General features: G+C 17.3%; 4 protein-coding genes and 1 pseudogene across 5 annotated transcripts, besides 1 other annotated feature; 2 read left to right on the top strand and 3 right to left on the bottom strand.

Annotated features, from left to right (window-relative positions):
• Window positions 1-3,143: 3,143 nt before the first annotated feature.
• On the bottom strand, window positions 3,144-6,663 carry PRSY57_0810500 (conserved protein, unknown function; annotated as a pseudogene; the record flags this gene model as incomplete).
• Window positions 3,144-6,663: a sequence feature.
• A 1,257-nt stretch (window positions 6,664-7,920) lies between these two features.
• Window positions 7,921-9,525, top strand: PRSY57_0810400 (mitochondrial carrier protein, putative; the record flags this gene model as incomplete). Its single annotated transcript, XM_012907043.2, has 1 exon — window positions 7,921-9,525. One exon carries the CDS (start codon window positions 7,921-7,923, stop codon window positions 9,523-9,525), a length of 1,605 nt encoding a protein of 534 aa, XP_012762497.2.
• A 698-nt stretch (window positions 9,526-10,223) lies between these two features.
• Window positions 10,224-13,016, bottom strand: PRSY57_0810300 (cullin-1, putative; the record flags this gene model as incomplete). Its single annotated transcript, XM_012907042.2, has 2 exons — window positions 10,224-10,310; window positions 10,569-13,016. The coding sequence occupies 2 exons, from the start codon at window positions 13,014-13,016 to the stop codon at window positions 10,224-10,226; spliced, it is 2,535 nt and encodes an 844-aa protein (XP_012762496.2).
• A 1,955-nt stretch (window positions 13,017-14,971) lies between these two features.
• PRSY57_0810200 (hypothetical protein) lies at window positions 14,972-16,161 on the top strand (the record flags this gene model as incomplete). 2 transcript variants are annotated; one of them, XM_012907041.2, is made up of 2 exons in its annotated part: window positions 14,972-15,304; window positions 15,463-16,161. In XM_012907041.2, the coding sequence occupies 2 exons, from the start codon at window positions 14,972-14,974 to the stop codon at window positions 16,159-16,161; spliced, it is 1,032 nt and encodes a 343-aa protein (XP_012762495.2). The 2 variants fall into 2 exon arrangements, with proteins under 2 accessions (XP_012762495.2, XP_019970555.1); XM_020114715.1 differs by having other exon boundaries at window positions 15,467-15,499.
• A 525-nt stretch (window positions 16,162-16,686) lies between these two features.
• Window positions 16,687-19,083, bottom strand: PRSY57_0810100 (dihydropteroate synthetase, putative; the record flags this gene model as incomplete). Its single annotated transcript, XM_012907040.2, has 3 exons — window positions 16,687-16,802; window positions 16,920-18,800; window positions 18,948-19,083. The coding sequence occupies 3 exons, from the start codon at window positions 19,081-19,083 to the stop codon at window positions 16,687-16,689; spliced, it is 2,133 nt and encodes a 710-aa protein (XP_012762494.2).
• Between the last annotated feature and the right edge of the window lie 728 nt (window positions 19,084-19,811).

The following is a 19,811-nucleotide window of genomic DNA, read 5'->3' as shown; positions in this document are numbered from 1 at the left end:
TTTTTTTTTTTTTTTTTTTTTTTTTTTTTTTTTTTTTTTAATTTATTTTAAATATATAAATATATATATATATATATATATATATATTTTTATATATACAAAAAAAAAAAAAAAAAAAAAAAATTAAATAATTATTATATGTGACTTGTTAATTATTATATATATATATATATATATATATATATATATTTTAAAAGAAACCAAATCACAATTGAATATTTAAAATATAATTTCCCTTTTTAAATTGAACATCTAAAACAACGATAAGTATTAAATGTTCTCAAAAATAAATAGGAAAAAGCAAATAAATACCCATCTGTAAATTTTCAAATTCTCTAAAAAATAGGGAAAAAAAAAAAAAAATGTATATATATATATATATATATATATATATAATATAACAAGATATAATTTATTAAATGTATATATATTTGATAAAACTTAAAAATAAATATAGTTCATTTTTATATTATATTCTTTTATTAATTGAAATAGTTACACATAATATAAATAAATATATAATGTACTAAACAAAAATATAAATATATATATATTATACATATATATAATATATTAACACAATAGCGCACACTTTTAATATTTTATATTATTTCAACACATGAAATTTTTTATAAATTTTTATTTTTCATACCTATAAATATCCTCTTGTATATGCAAAAATATAATATATATGTAAAAATTCTTATGACAAATATATGTATAATATTATATTCATAAAAAAAAAAAAAAAAAAAGAAAAAAAAAACTTAACACAAAATATTTAAGTTTCTTTTTTACTTTTTTTATGTTATTTTTTATATTTTCAAAAAAAACAATCTTTTTTTTTTTTTTTTCCTTTTTTGTGTTTTTTTTATTATTTTCTTAATTAATATTATTACCTGTAAAATTAAAAAAGAAAAAGAATTATATATATATTATATATATATATATATATATATATATGTATATAATATATGAAGGCATGAATAAATTAATATTATATCCCCATATATATTATATATATATATATATAATTTGTGACAAATTTACTTTTTTTTTATATAATAGTGGTTATATAATAATACAAAAAAATATACACAAATAATATAAAAATAATGGGTAATAAAAATATGTAATATATATTCAATTTTCATATATATGAACATTTTCGTATATTTTTTATTGTATACATATAATTGTTTTTTTCTTTTTTTCTTTTATTTTTACATATTCTTACTTCCATAAACATTTATACAAAAAATTATATATATATATATATTATATATATATATATATATATCTTTCATTAATAATTTCTATTTTTCTGAATTATTTACTGTTTTGTTTTTTTTTTTCTGATTTTCATATGCAAGAAAATTAATATATTAATATATAAATATCATATAATAAATATATAAACTTTAAAATATATAAATATATATATAATATATATATATAAATACAATCCTTTTTTTTTGTTTTTTTTTTAAATTAAGATATTTTTTTGTTTTTTTTTTTTATATTTTTTACAATAAATATTTTTTTTTTTTGTTTTTTTTTGTTTTTTTAAGATTTTTTTATAATAATAATTTTTTTTTTTTATTATATATAAAAATTTAATAAAAAAAAAAAAATAAAATATTTTATCTTGTTGATATTATTATATATATAATTTATAATATGAAATAATATATATATATAATATATATAATTATATTATATTATTTTATTATGTATTATGAATATATATATTTTTTTTTTTTTTTCCTATTTTGTATGCATATATCAAATGAGAAAATAAAAAAAAGTATATTTATTATTTTATAAGATACATGAATATTAAAAATAAAATATTATAAATATAATATTTATTATAATTATGTATATATTATATTTATTGTATTATATATTGTATTTTATTATATTTATAATATATTATACATATGATATTATATATTTCATAATAGGAAGGCACATTATTTATTATTAAATTTATTATATTTGCGTTAAATATATATGTATATATATATGTAATATGTATGTTTTTCTTTATTTTTAATTTTTTCTTTTTATCTCAAAAAAAAAAAAAAAAAATAAATAAATAAATAAAAAAGAGCACATCTCTTATTATCAGTAATTTCTCCTTTAAAAAAAAAAAAAAAAAAGAAAAAAGAAAAAAAAAGTTTATTTTATTTTTTAAAAAATAAAAATAACAATAATTCTATATAAAATTATATTTATAAAAAACAACATATAAATTAATATATTTATAATATATATTTAATATAAAATATATTCTTTTTTATTATATATGTTTTTTTCTATTAAAATGCTTTTTATTATATTTGTATGCTTCTTAAATATAAATAAATTATATATATTTATTATCTAAAAATTATCTATTTTTAAAAATTTATAATAAAATATAATTCGAATTACTTATATTAATTTATTATGTATTTATACAATAATATAATAACAAAAAAAAAAAAAAAAAAAAAAAAAGAATTCATTTTCTTAATGTTAAAATTTTGTATTTATATACTATTAGGAATATAATATAATATTAAATAGTTAATAAATATATCTTTTCAAGATATTTCTTTTATTAATAAAAGCATCTTTAACATACAAATAATATATTTTGTTGTAATATTATCTTAACGAATTTAAAATTATAAGAATTTTCTCTCTAAAAAGTTAAGTTAAAAATAAAATTATGATTTTTTTTCCCTTTTGTATCTTTATTTTGGTTCGTGAAACTTAATAAAGGTTACCTTATTCTATTTATTTATTTATTTTTTTTTTTTCCCACATCTTTTATAAAAGAATAACGAAAAACCTTTTTTTTTAAATAAAAAAAAAAAAAATAAAGTTTTAAATGAAATGCTTATTTGTTATTTTATATTTTTAGCACATAAAATGAACAAAAAATTAAAAAGGAATACGAAGAAAAAAATAAAAAAAAAGAGTATAATATATATATATAAAAATAAATGAATAAATAAATATATAATATAAATATGTTGAAATGCTATAAGGAAGCATCTTTATAAATATATACATATATATATATATATATATATATATATATATATGTATGCATCTTCATTTGACATATATAATTTGAAGAATGCTTAGGTTTATTCCCATTTGGCATACAACTTCTTGTTTATTCTCTTATTATATGAAATATAAGTACCAATAAATACAAGAAAAATTAAGAACAATAATAATAACAAGCTAAATTTTTCAATAGTATCAAAAGATCCGTTGGGTTGATAAGAAGTAAAATATAAATTATTACCCCACGAAAATATGAGAGTAGTTGATTCTAATAGACTTTCGTTTGATATGAATCCTCTTGAATTAAATAATATATCTGTATGTGTTATGAATGTATTTAAATTCTTATATATATTTGTATTTTTATCATTACTAAAAGGTAAATATGCTATTTTATTAGTATCTAATAATAGTAATAAATGTTTATTCGTTATTCCTCTTTTTGTTTCTGTAAAATTAAATGATTTAACATTATGATCTATAATATAATTCGTTTCATTAATTACAATATTTTCTTCATCAAATAAATTAACTACTTTTTGTTTTTTAGATGTGATTAGATTAAAGAAACCAGGATCTGGTTTATCTAATAAGATTTCAATAATATGAAAAACATTTTTATGTATATTTTTATGATAATAATTTAATATAATTTTATTTTCATTTATTATTAAATGGAAAGGTGGATTTACATACTTATCTAAAATTCGTGAGAATAATAATTTACCACTAACACCATCAATTACATATAATGTATATATTTTATTTGTTTTGTTTTTTGAACTAGTAATATAAGATACTATATTATCATTAATATATTTATAACAAATAGATGCGTCCTTATTTATTTTGATTGGAAAAAATATATCTTTTTTTGTTATTGACTTAGAAAACAATTCTATATTTTCATTATTTAAATTTATTGAATATGTTTTTATTAAATCAATATTTTCTCTTCTTTTACTATCAGAGATAATTAATCGATAACCTTGTATAAAATTATCTGTTTTATTAATTTGATAAAAATAAAGTTCTTCATCATTAATATTTAAATCAGGTGAATTGTTTAACACATGTATTACTTTTGTATTTAATGATTCGTCAACGGTTATTAAAGAAAATGTATTCTTAAGAATAAAATAATTTTTAATATAAAAGGAATCTACTTTCTTTTCGTATATCATATCTCCATTTAATACATCAAAAATTAATATATGTGAATCATTTTTATTACTACGATTATTATTATTATTATTATTATTTTTTAAAATTGTAATTACGGTATCTTTAGAAAACCCTTTAAACAAATCAATTACACTATTATCATTTAATATAATATTTGTATTATCTCTATTATTTATATTTGAAGAAGAATTTTTTTTTCCTTTCCTTTTATTATTATTAAAAATATTGTAATTATAAAATATTAACTTTTTTCCATTGTCAATCTCAGACCAATTGTTTTCATTTGTAATTATAGGAAAACGATACATAGTTTTATTATCAAATAATTTATCATTTTTTAAATAAACATTTGTGTCAATTTTATATAATATTAATCCTGTATACAAATGAATAGCATATATGAAATTATTATATGTAGATACAAGTATAATAGAACTACCCGCATATTTACTACTTAAATCTGCTGCGTAATTATCAAAAGAATTCTTTACTAAAGAATTCATAAATTCATATATACTTTTATCTTTCATATGTTGTTCATTTGAAATCTTTGTATATTTATCTTTTTGATTATTTAATTTCTTTTTATTAATTATAAATGAATCACTTTTATCCTTTTTGAGTGTGCATATATTTAACAAATTCATTTTATCTTCCTTTGATAAATGAAAGAAAAAGAATGGTAATAATGAATTGTCTTGTTTTTTTTTTTTTAATTCTTGTACATATGGACTACTAAATAAATTTAATTTATCTTTAATATAACCTTCTATTTCTTTAGCTATATGAAATTGAGGTGTATAAAAACCTCTTGTGGTATTATTAGGTTTTTTTTTTAAATGCTGGAAATTATAAAAATATAATTGTTCAATATAAATTAATGATTCTTCTCTAGTAAAATAAACATTATTGTTTTTATATACAGTTAATGTTAAATCATTATATATACTAAAAAAATAATTCACATTTTCTTCTTTATTATATACACCAATTAAAAGTTCAGGATTATAATATATATTATTACTTTTTTTTAATTCTTGCAATAATATATTTTTTTTATCATTATTAACTTTTTTAATTAATATATTTTTATTAGTATCTTCACCAATAATCATAACCTTCTCGTTCTCTTTATTTTGATAGTATCCAATGACTTGATTTTTCTTATCTTTTTTTTCTACGTAATTCATTTTTTTATTATCATAAGTATAAATTAATACATTGTCTTCTCTGCTTACGCATATATATTTTCCAACATGACAATTTTCTAGATAATCATTTGTAATAAAATTTTTATTAATATGATTTGCCTTGGATGTCTTTGACTTATCCATTTTGTCTTTAATAGATATATAATTATAATAATATTCATTTTCATCATTTAATAATTCAATCCAATATAGGTAATCATAATTATATATAATAACTACATTATTATTATATATACTACTATTATAATAATTATAATAATAATAATTATTATTATTATTAGTAGTAGTAGTAGTAGAACTGCTACTACTAGTAGTGTTGTTTGTTAATTGTAATTGTTTTATTTTTTTAATTTTGTTCATTTTTTTTGTCAAAATATTGAGAGATCCTATATAGGAATTCTTATTTACATCTACATAAAATAGGTTTATTATTTTATCATCCTTCACATTTATTATTTTTATATATATTAGATCCAATTTTAATTCTTTAAAACTAATAGATATTACTGAATTATTATTTATATTACCAATATCAATTTTATCATTTAAAAGAATATATATGTTCTGTCCTTTTATTATAAAATCGTTAATAATTTCCTTGTTATTATATTCAAACGAACTTAACAAATAAAAATTGTTAATATCATATACATTTATATAATTATACATATCCTCTTCTTCTGTAATATTATATTCACTTAAGTCACTCCCATAATTATTTTTGTAAATTAATGCAGCAGCATATTTATCGTCTCCATAAAGTTTTTTAACACTCTCATATTCTCTATGATATTTCGCAAGTTCCAATTTGCCTAATAAATCAAAAATAAAATGAAATTAAACAAATAAAAGGATTAGGCAAATATATTATACATATATATATGTACATATTTAATTATTTATTTAAATATTTCGCACGATTTATAATTTTACATACCTGTTTTATAATTTAATAATCCTACAACGCCATCATAACTCGAAAGAAGAATTAAATTATCTAATTTATTTGGTATAGGTATAATATTATTCACGTGACCTATTAAATAAGTATTATTTGAATAAGATGCATAGGTTCCATAACATATCTTTATAAAAGATAATATACCATATATAAAAAAAGCATGAAACAACAATTTGTAATTATACATTTTCTTCGTTTTTTTTTTTTTTTTTTATTTTTTCTTTTATCAATAATGTTCATGCAATATTAGTTGGATTTAACGTTTCATGTTCATAAAAAGAAAAAATAACATTATAAAATAAGAACATGAAATATTTTATAACAAAAATGGATATTAAATAAATAAATAAATATATATATATATATATATATATTAGAAAGATAACAAATATTTAATAAATAACATAAACATATATATACATAACATAATATTTTTCTTTTTAATTAAATAAAATGATATAACATATATAAATAAAAATATAACTTTATTATATCATATACTTGTTAATATATGAATTAATAATACTTCATGTATAATATATACTTATGTATATATATATATATATATATATATAATATATAATTTTATATTTAAAATATATAAACCTGTAAGATATTCAAGATATTATAAAAATAAATATATATATATATATATATATATATATATATAATTTTTTTTTCTTTTAGATTTTCTATATATAAATCTGTAGCTCCATCTTAAGAATATTGCAAAAAAAAAAAAAAAAAAAAATAAATAAATAAAAATATGAGGTCACACAAATATAATACTAAGCATATTTTTGGTTTGAATATATATACATATATATGTGCACAATGAATCCGTAAGAAAAGGAGAAAAAAAATATAAAAAAGAAAATAATAATAATTAAAATAAAAGAATAATGTGAAATATATAAAAATTTCTTTTTACAAAAATTATATCCTTTTTGTGAACCATTTCGTAATTTATTATCATCTTAACATATTTATATGTATTAATATCTTGTATAATGTTTTAATTTATAAATTATATCATATTTGAAATATATTATATTTTATTATTATTATTATTATTTTATTTTTTTTTTTTTTATGTGAAGAGAATTATCAGGAATGATGTACTGAAATAAAAAAAAAATGTGTCATATATTTCCATTTTCATTTTTCTGATTAAATTTTATTAATATGCTTTTAAAATAAAATATTGGACTTTTCCTGCCTTTTGTTGCTTTTTTTTTTTTTTTTTTTTTCTTTTAAGATATTTATGTATATTTTTAGAATAAATTAATTACACACGGACTTATATATATATATATATATATATATATATATTTATTTATTTATTTATTTATATTTATTTATTCATTTATATATCTTTGAATGTACAATTAATATGAACTCCATAAAATATACTTATACAAATATATGTATATATGTATGTATGTATGTATAGTTTAATTTTTTTTTAAAAATGAAAGTGTAAATGAACAATATAATATGGACATAAAAAATGAAGGTTATAATATTGTAAATAATTTAATGAATTATTTGAAGATAGGTCAAAAAAATGATGAGAAGAAATGTCCAAATTATAATATTGAAGAAAATGGTGATGCAAAAATTGTGAAGACAAGAACATTAAATTTTATAATATCTTCGGCTGTTGTTTTATGTGTATTACATCCACTGGACACAATAAGGACACGTAAACAAATATATCGAGTTTATAAAAATTCATATCCATATTATTATAATAACAAATATAGTTTATTGTATATACTGAAAAAAGAAAAATTGGAAAGCATATATCGTGGATTGCTAGCAAGTTTAATTACTACAGGAGTATCTCAAGGTACCTTTCGATTTATTTATGACACCTTAAATTATTATATAATTCAAAATTTTAATAATAATAATGATAAGAATAAAATAACGAATGAAATAAATAATATAGGGAATGAAAAATATATTATATACAATAATATTAATCAAAATAATAATAGTAATAAAAATGATAATAATATAAATATGAATTATTATATTCTAACTAGTAGTATAAGCTCAATTATAAGTGTTCTTTTCCTTCATCCCATATGGCTTATTAAAACCAAGATAGAATGTACAATAAATTTAAATTATAAATTTATAAATTATAAAAGTAGAATATTAAGTAAACATTATAAAATCTTTTCTCCAAGAAATAAAATATTTAATTATAAAATGATATATAATATAATATCCCTATTTATTATAAATCCAAAAAATAAAATATATGGTAACTATAAAAAAGTAAGATATATTAATAATAATTTCATGAATATATATAAAAATAATTTTATATATAACAAACATATTAAATCAGTTTATAAATATAATCATCTTTCTTACATAAAAACGAATAATATATGTTCAAATAAAACTTTACAAAAAAAAATGATACATAATTATATATTATATAAATATTATGCATTGTCTAATTTTGAAAGAAAACATTTAACAAAGAAATGCTTATCAACGTTTCGAAAAAAATTTCGTAATAAACATATTTTATATTCAAAAAGACCTTTATCAGGAAATGAAATATTACATATATTCAAAAGAGAAGAAAATAAAAATAATGTAAGTGCTGTTTATAAATATAAGAATTATTTTCATTTTGTTTATAGTATATATAAAAAAGAAAAACTGTTTTCTTTTTATAAAGGATTTTTAGCATCCTTATTATTAACACCCCATGTAGCATTACAATTTTATACATATGAATATTTAACACATTTTTTTAGATCACAATATATAAATAATATTTTACAAAATAAAAATATACATTTTTCATCAGATGTCTTAAATAAATTCTTACCTTTTCTATATGGAGCCTTATCCAAATATATTGCAATTATTTTTACGTATCCATTATATACCATTAAAATGAGACAACAAGTTCAAATGAAAAATTATGGTTTTTATAAAGTGTTACTTAATATCTTTAAATGTGAAGGTATCCGATCATATTATACTGGTATTAATATGCACTTATTAAGAAATTGTTTACAAAATGGTATACTCTTTTTTATATTTGAATATTTGAATAATGCACAAATTTGACGTATTATATATATATATATATATATATATATATATATATATATAATAAATATTTTTATATTTTAACAAACATTTCATATTTATTAAATTGTTTATATATTTATATTTTTTTGTTTCAATTTATTATTATTATATATAAATAAATAAATAAATATATATATATATATATATATATATATATATATTTTTTTTTTTTCGTTTTTACCTTCAAAACATATTTTTTTAAAAGGATATAGTTATAATATAATAATAATAATATATATATATATATATATATATATATTTTATTTTACTTTTGGTTAATGTTGAAAACATATTATGTACACCCATAAATACAAAAAGGAAATTATCATATGACTACGATGTTTCATATTTGATAGTACATTATGTAGTATTAAACTGTATATTAAAATATATATATATATATATATGTATATCCTTTTAAACATATAAAAATAAAAGATTATGTACATATTGATAACCTTTTTCGATACTTATAGGAAACAAAATAAAAAATAAAAAACTAAGTAAATAAAATATTTAAAAAATTAAAGACTCCTTTGCGTCTTATTTGTTCATAATTTCCTTGTGCTCAATTTAGACGGTATTAACATAAAATAAATTAACAAAAGGATACACATATGCTATTAATTTTGTATTTCCTTATATATTTATAAAATTATTTTTTAAAAATATTATCATGGTATGTAGACATAAATTTGGCTATTCTCTTCCTTTTGAATATATTCCCTCTCAACCAGCAGATCGATTTTTTTTTCAATAACCTGAAAAGTGAGGAATGCGAAAAAAATTAAATAGTATATATATAAATGAATAAATAAATAAATATATATATATATATATATATATATATAATAAATCTAAGTAAGTGTAACAACAAAGTGTTATTATTTTATGATTTTGTTATTTATTATTTTATTATTTTTTGTTTTATTATTTTTTGTTTTATTATTTTTTGTTTTATTATTTTTTGTTTTGTTTTGTTTTATTTTTATTTTTTATTTTTATTTTTATATATTTACTTGGTTTGTCGGAGAAAAGCTAGATAACGATTTTTTGACATAATCAAATATTTGGTCATAGAAAAGTTTCTTGTGCATTTTCATTACCCTAACAATAGCAGCTTCAATTGCCATAGTTCGGTCTTCTTTTGTCTTTTCGTGTTCTTTTGATAACAGTGCAGTAGTTTTCTTTATGTAGATATTTTTGTTTGGGTAGGAGAAATTATTGTTTATATAAAAATTAGAATTACTCCAATCTGGAATTTCATCATTTGAAGTAATCAATTTAAAATGATAAAAGGATGTATACATATGATCAGTAAATGATTTAAGATCTATTTGTAATTCATTTTTAACAATATCATAATTAATATATTTATATTTATTGAATAATAATAATATTTGTGCATTAACAACATTACAATAAAAATTATAAAGAATATTATTAAATTCATAATGTAGAATAACTTCACTTAATTCATATATCCATTCTAGTTTCCTATTTTTATTTTCTGATTTATAATATTCTTCAAATACTTGAATATATTTATTAAATGGTTCGTTTAATTGTATGTGTATTTTTTCTAATGTAGGCCAGTAACCTTTATTTAATATTTTGACGGAAAAAAAATCTTTAACATTATGATAATTAGAAAAATGATGATTATATTTAGTATTATTACTATTATTATTATTACTATTATTATTATTACTATTATTATTATTATTATTATTATTTACAATTTGATTGTTATTGAATACATTTTTCATATGATCATAAAATTTATTATTCATATTTGTATTATTTATTAGATCTTGTATCATACCTCCTAATTTGGATGTATATTGTGAACCACATAAATAATATAATTGTTCAATAAATTTCTTTTCAATATTTAATGAAATATATATATTATTAATTAATCTATTAGCCAAATATACTCTATAATATTCAAAGAATGTTTCTTTATTACTAGTATAATTAAAAATTTCTACAATTTCTGACATTTTTTTCATCAAGAATTTTGTTTGTTCATCATTTTTTTCTTCTTTATTCATATGTACTTTTTGTTTTTCATCAACGTTGTTTTCATTATTAAGATCTCGTTTTAATATATTATCAGTATATATTACTAACAATTTAACAGTACTAAAATATTCATCTTCATGTTCTACAAAACTTTCAAAATAATCTTTTAAGCATTCGTTGAAATTTGGATCTATATTTTTATTGGATATATTAAAAAAGGATAGTTTGAAAATATTATCATAATGGTTATGTAATTTAATTAGTTGTTCAATATAATCACATAATATAATATCATCATTCTGTTGTGTATTCATGATATTATTATTATTGTTGTTGTCGTTATTATTATTATCGTCGTTGCTTATGTCTATATAATTATCATTATCCTCCATAGTATTATCATCAACATTTTGCATATTATTTACACTTTTTGACATGTGCAATTTTCTGGATAGTTGCACATATTTGTCTTTTAATTCGTTTCCCTCCATTTTGATATATTCTCCTATAATTTTTTTTAATCCTGTAAGAGCTTCTGGAAAATAGGAAAATAATATATATGTTCTTCTTAATGAACTTAGATTATTATTTTTTAATAAATGAAATATATTATTTTTATTATCTATGAGTGTATTTAATTTTTCATATATTAATATTTTAACAATAATATTAGTAACTTTTTCACATGTATCATCATTTAAATTTAAAGATTTATTTTTTTCATATTCTTTTTCAATAGCATTTTCAATAGATATAATATAATCATCAAAAGGGTAATCATTTATCCATTCTTCTGCTTTTTTTTTATAAAAATTATTTACATTTTCAACAATTTTCTTTTCTATATCATGTTCATACATTTTTTCATTACTTTCATTATCCAATTCTTTATATAATTCTACAATATTACAAAATAATTCTTTCTGATCGATTTCTTCTTGTGATCTTAAATTATTATAAATTTCATAAATAATATTTTTTATATCTTCTCGTAATTCATTAAATAATGTTATTTTGAAAATATTTTTTGTATAAGCACTAAGACATAAAGAACTATTATATTCTACATAATAACGATCTAAGTATCTTAAAAATTTATTCATCCATTTCGTATAAAAAGAATATTTAAACCAAGCATCAATCAATATTTTCGTTTTATTTAATTCATCACTATTTTTTAATAATGGTTTTATTTTATCTATAGTATACATGGATAAACTCTCTCCATACTTTCTATAAACTTCTTTAGAATAACAAAAGGGATTTTTCTTAGCACACATATTATATACTACTGTATACAGTCGTGTATATTCTGTAGCACTAAATAAGTTCTTGTTTTTCTCAATATGTTCATTCTCTAAATATTTCTCAATTTTCTCAATAGCCTCTTCCCTTATTATCTTCCATCCACTTTCAAAGTTTATATTTACAATGTCCATTGTGCATCACCCTTTCATGTAAAATTAGGATGAAAAGCGAAAGATAACTTTTTTTTTAAATTATATGTATATTTATAAATAAATAAATAAATATATATATATATATATATATATATGTGTTTGTGTACTTATGATATCATATAAATATTAAAATATATTAAAATAAATTAAGGACGAACAATTTGAAATTATTTATCATTTAAAGTTATAAAAAATATTACGGAATATTTTTAATTATCACAATGAGTTATTATAAAAACATAAGGCTCATTACTGTGTATACGTTTAAAATACAATTTGTAATTATCAGGTTTTTTTTTTTTTTTTTTTTTTTTTTTTTTTTTTTTTTTTTTTTTATTAGTTCCAATTGTTCGATATATGCACACAGTTTTGTTATTTTTCCAAAAACGAAAATATATTTATATATATATATATATATATATTATACAACAAGAAAGGGTAATATTATTCATACATATTTCTTTACCCACGAAAAGTTTAAAATATTTTTAAAAATGTGTTCATATATTATATATATGTATATATATATATATATATTTTTTTTTTATTTTTGAATGTGTTAATAGGTTATTACATGAAATGGCTTTTTTTATATATATTACCTAAATGAAGACATACAAAAGGAAAATAAAAATTAAGAAATACAATCTTTTCCTTTCTTTCTTTTCTTTTCATTTCTTTTTTTTTTTTTTTTTTTTTTTCGTTTTTTTTTATATATAAGATAAAATATACGAAAAAAAATTAAAATAATTGGAAGTTAATGAATAGTAATTTATATTTTTTATATGATAATGTTATTATAGGTCACTTCGTTTCTGAAAAATATATATAAAAGGACAATAAAAATAATATAAAATAAAACATTATATTAAAATATATATCTTCCAATATTTTCAATCTTACTGGTGCACCAGTTAGAATTCAATTATGTCCATATAGTTAATCGTATTTCAATATAATTTTTAATGTAAATTTTTGATTACTTATTTCTTCCAGTAGTTATTAGTTATATGTTTTTTTTTTTTTTTTTTTCTTAAAAAACGTATTTTATACTAATATATATATATATATATATATATATTATTTCCTTGAATTTCTATATGTTTACAATATTGAAAATGTTTTCTTAGGGTATGCTATATGTGTACATTTTTATTTTTTAATTTAGAATATATATAAAAACATAAATGAACATTTAAGGTAGAAATATTTGAAAAGTCATATGAATGAGTCTAAATATTATGATGGTAAAATATATTTTCATATACTTATAATTTAATAAAAAAAAAATAATACATATATATATATATATATATATATATATATATATATTTGTATTTTATTATATGTATTTATTTAATATATTTTTATTCTATTATTTTATTTTATTTTATTTTTTTAAAGTATAAAGAATATATGTTTACATATACGTGCACATAAATGTATATATTCTAATAATTGCACACTGGTTATTAAAAGGATAAATTTGTTTTTTATAGGTATATATTTTTCTTTTTTTGGAAAATAATGTTGTTATTTAAATTTATGTCATATGATATATATATATATATTTATTTATTTATTTTTTTTTTTTTGTATAACAACTTTAAATTTTATATAGAAATATAACACTTTTCCATATTTACATGTATATATATATATATATATATATATACAAAAGTGAACAAATAAAAAGAAAAAATTATTGTGTTTATTATTAGTTGATTAAATGATGTTCGTGTATATAATATTTTATTATATACTTAATATATGATACATATTATGTATATATTTATATTTATTCATTTAATAATTGTAGTCATAATTATATAATAAAAAAAAAAAAAAAAAAAAAAATGCAATATTGTAAGTTCATTTTTTTTACACAGGTTAGTTTTTTTTTTTTAATTTAATTTGTGGAAAACGACAAAAAAATGTCAGAAACTTCAGCTTGTCCACTAAACGATTTTTTTGATATAGATGAAGAAAATAATTTAGATGAAATAAAAAAAGAAGAAAAAGACGTATTTAGTGGAAACTTTTTATCTTATATATATAATCAATTTGAATTTTGTTGTATAAATTTTTTTGATGAATTAAAGAAAAAGGATAAACGAAAAAATATAACATTAAAAAAAAATTATTCAGGTGGCTATAGTAAAAATGATAATGATCAATATTATTATAATGTGTTCGATAAAATTCTTAAAAAAGATGTAGATACTATTAAGGAGGTTTCTCTTCACTCCATCTATTTTAACCCCCACGTAAAACCAAATAAATCAAATTATAAATATATATATATATATATATATATTATGTCTGTTATTACACATTTATAACTTTATTTTATATTTTATATTTTATTTATTATTTATTTATTTGTTATTTATTTATTTTTTTTTTCCAACCCACTTTTTTGAAGGCAGACTGGTGTGAATGCGCACACGAATTTAACCTAGAACTAAACCATGAGGAAGCCGAATTTTGTATTTTCAACTTCTTCTTAAAAATGTACAGATATGAAGAAAGAAATAAAGATTTACTACTTTCCATACTTTTGGAATGTTTATATTGTAAGAAAGATATGAAAAAAGCATTTCATATACAAAAAGAAAATTTAAAATTTTTAAAAGAAATAAAAAATATAGAGACAAGTAATTTTAAAGAATCTTTAAATGAATTAATTAATATTATTGAGAATACAAATTTTATACAATTTAATACGAATGAAAAAAAAGATATGCAAAAATATTATTTCAAATTATATATCATAATAAAAATTAAATATCCATATGGTATATACATATTTAATTGTGATGATGTATATGATATAGTTGTAATCGATTGTAATACCTTTATGCAGAATAAACCAAAAATAATGAGTTTTCTTTCTCTTCGAAAATTTATTTCATTTCTTAATAATATATATTCAATTAATATTAATGAGGAAAATATACATGATTCGTTTCCTATAATTGTCTACGAATCAAAAGAATGTTATCATTTATCTCATAGTCATTTACCTCTTAATTTGACTGTATGTACACCGAAGGAAAAAAAAAAGAATTCCGTAAAAAATCATTTGAACCAGTTAGGAAATGAAAATGGAAATAAGGACTGATTATATTACCAAGAAAATGGATAAGAAAATATAAAAATGTGTGTTATCCAATATTTACATATATATAAACATTTATGTATTAATTCATTTATTTATTTTATATATACATTCAATATACGTCGTACACTTTCCTTTTTATGAATATATTTTTGGTACATTTTATTTTAACACTTAATAATTTTTAAGTTTAAAAAAAAAAAATTTTTAAATAAATATATATTATATTATGTTATAATTACAAAAATATTTAATGAAATAAATTGTAAGTTATTATAATACTTACGGAAGAAAAATGTATGTTTCTTTATATATATATATATATATGTGTGTATAAAGAAATGTATTTTTATTTCGTAATAGTCCACTCTTGATAATTTTATAAAATCACTAAATCATTAGGCTATTTGACATGTGATGAGCATGAAAAATAGGAAAAAGAACAACAAATATATGTAAGTAAATAAATAAATAAATAAATAAATATATATATATATATGTTTACTCACATGTTTGCACTTTTGTAAATTAAACTTGGTCTATTTTTGTTAAAACATCCAAAACCGATTTTGTTTCTAAAACATCATGAACTCTTATTAGATCTACCTTTTTATAATAGCTGTAGGAAGCTATTGCCAATCCACCTGAAAAGAAATACATAGATATACATGAATATATATTTTTTATATTTTATATGTAAGATATATAGAATTGTTACTTTTGTATATTCATTTGAATTTTTTTTTTTTTTTTAAACACACCACATATATTTTTTTGATATAAAAGTTGATCCTTGTCTTTCCTCATGTAATTCATCTGAAACATCCAATTGTGTGATTTGTCCAGAATATTTTTATTTTCATTTTGTTGCTCATCATGTAATTTTTGTTGTGTATTTATTAAAACATTTTGATCATTCATGCAATGGGCAATAAATCTTTTTCTTGAATATCCAATAAAAAGTGGATAATCATCATATACATGTATATTTTGTAAGAGTTTAATAGATTGATCATGTTTCTTCGCAAATCCTAATCCAATATCAAATAGTATCCTATAACGAGGTATTCCATTTAATACAAGAAAATTTAATCTTTGTTCTAAATAATTTTTTATATCATAAACTAGATTATCATAATTTGTTAGTTTATCCATTGTATGTGGATTTCCTCTTTTATGCATTAGAACTACACTATAGAATTTGTTTTTTTTTTTTAATAATTTTATAATTTCTGGATTATTCGTACAAGCACTAATATCATTTAATATATCAACTAAATCATTATCAACACATTCTTTAAAAACATTATAGTTAATTGTATCAATACTTATAATTGGTTTCGCATCACATTTAACAATTTTATCTTTTATATCATTCCATTCTTTTTGAAATAATTGTAATACAGGTACTACTAAATCTCTTTCACTAATTTTTGGATTAGGTATAACAAAAGGAGCGGAAGATTCTCCACCTATATCTATAACACTAGCACCTTCATTTATCATTTCAAACATTCTTTGAACAGCACGTTTAGGTTCAACAAAAATACCTCCATCTGAAAAAGAATCATAATTAACATTTAATATTCCAACAATATGTGTTTTTTCTTTTAAATAAGAAATTGTATCTTTTAATACATATATCCTTTTATTATTTTCTTTAATATTTATATTATATTCTTCTTTCATCCTACTCACATAATGGTTATATAAACATCTGATGGTATCATTTAAAACATTATGCTTATATTCGGGTATCATATCATTTAAGCATAAAAGTATGCTATATCTGTGTGTTGTATACACATGAGGAATGGATAAAAATTCAATCTTATCTACCATATTGTTTATTATTTCTAGTGGATCTCTAAAAGAATTTATATAATTTTTATTATTCACATGATTATTCATCATCTGATCCACACAATCACAATCACAATCAATATCACTATTATTTTTATTTTTATTATTATTATTATTATTATTATTAGGATTTATATCCTTATTCATATTTACTTTAGATATATTGTCATTTCCATTTTTTATATCTCTTTCGAAATGAATATATTTTGAGAGTATTTTATAAATCATATTTTTTTCCAATTTTACGTTTTTCATAAAGATTGTAAAATCATTAAAAAATAGAATATCTATATCTATTATACGATTTTCAAATTTTTCTTTTTCTTTTACATTTTCCCTTTTCATTAATTCTTCAATATATTTTATAATTACCAACATACTAAGAGGATCATTTACAAAAGTTTTAATTACAACTGTCAAATTATAAAAGTAGCTAGTATAATATTTATCTTTATATTTGCTTAAATTATTTTTCATTATTTCGTCATTTTTTACTATTATATTATTACATTCTAATAAATAATTTTCTACATTTACTTCCTTTAGTATACTATTATGAACTTTTCCATTTTTCAAAAATCTTTCATATTCTTCACATTTATCAATTAATTCTTTATTCTCTTCATATTTAGATTCTTCTAAATTTTGCATCAATTCGTTAATATAATTAACATCATATATACGACAATCGTTGTTTATTTTTTCGCAACTTTCCTTTTTATCTAATACAATGTATTCTGGAACGGTTTCATACAAGTAGGACGTGTTAATAATTTTACCTACAAAGTGAAAAATAAAAATATATAGAATCAAAGAGTGATATGTATATAAAAGTATGTATATACACATATGTATATATATATATATATATATATATATATTTCTTTGTTTGTGTATTTATTTATTTTATTATACTTTTTTCTTACCTAAATATTTTTCGACAAGGTGCAGAGCAGTTTCTAGAATCAACACAGCGTTTTTTCTATTATTTGTTCCTAAGTTTAATACGGCGATATTAGTTTTATTTTCCTCAGAAAGTATTAGTTCTTGTATAGTTTCCATATTATATATATATATATATATATGGGCATAAATAAATAAATATATGTGTAAAATATATATTAGATTTCTTTACGCAAAATTTATTATTATTAAAATTAAATACTTTTATTATATTTATGTTATATATATATATATATATATATATATATATATATATATTATTTCTTTTAGTTAGATATAGATACTAATTTAAAAAGTTTGGCGCAAATATTTTTTTAGAATTTTTTTTAACAGCTATTTTATTTATTTTACTATATAGTTTGTTTTATTTTGTACTATTATTATTACTGTAAATGTTTCTTTTTTTTTAATATTTTTTTTATTCACTTTTATAGTTTTTCTAAGTTGTAAATATATATATATTATACATATATATATATATAGGTGTTCATTTAATACTTGGTATCGATTATAGAACTTAAAAATTAAAATATATGACAGAAATTATTTTCTGGCTCTCTAATAACCATACATAATGTATATATTTTAATTACTGACTAAAGCATTTAACAGATATATTTAGAAATATTTGTTAAATTAGAAGAATGTGTTTTTTATTTTTTATTCTTTATTTTTTATTTTTTATTTTTTATTCTTTATTTTTTATTTTTTATTTTTTATTTTTTATTTTTTTATTTTTCATATAATTTTTTTTTTGTGTAAGAGTTTAATATTATAAGTATTTTTTTTTTTTTTTTTTTTTTTTTTTTTTTTTTTTTTTTTTTTTT

This window comes from Plasmodium reichenowi, chromosome 8 (genome assembly GCF_001601855.1).
Source record: "Plasmodium reichenowi strain SY57 chromosome 8, whole genome shotgun sequence".
In the NCBI taxonomy this organism is placed as follows: Eukaryota; Apicomplexa; class Aconoidasida; order Haemosporida; family Plasmodiidae; genus Plasmodium; species Plasmodium reichenowi.
Note: the sequence above shows the minus strand (reverse complement) of the source record. Positions and strands in the feature narration are given on the sequence as shown.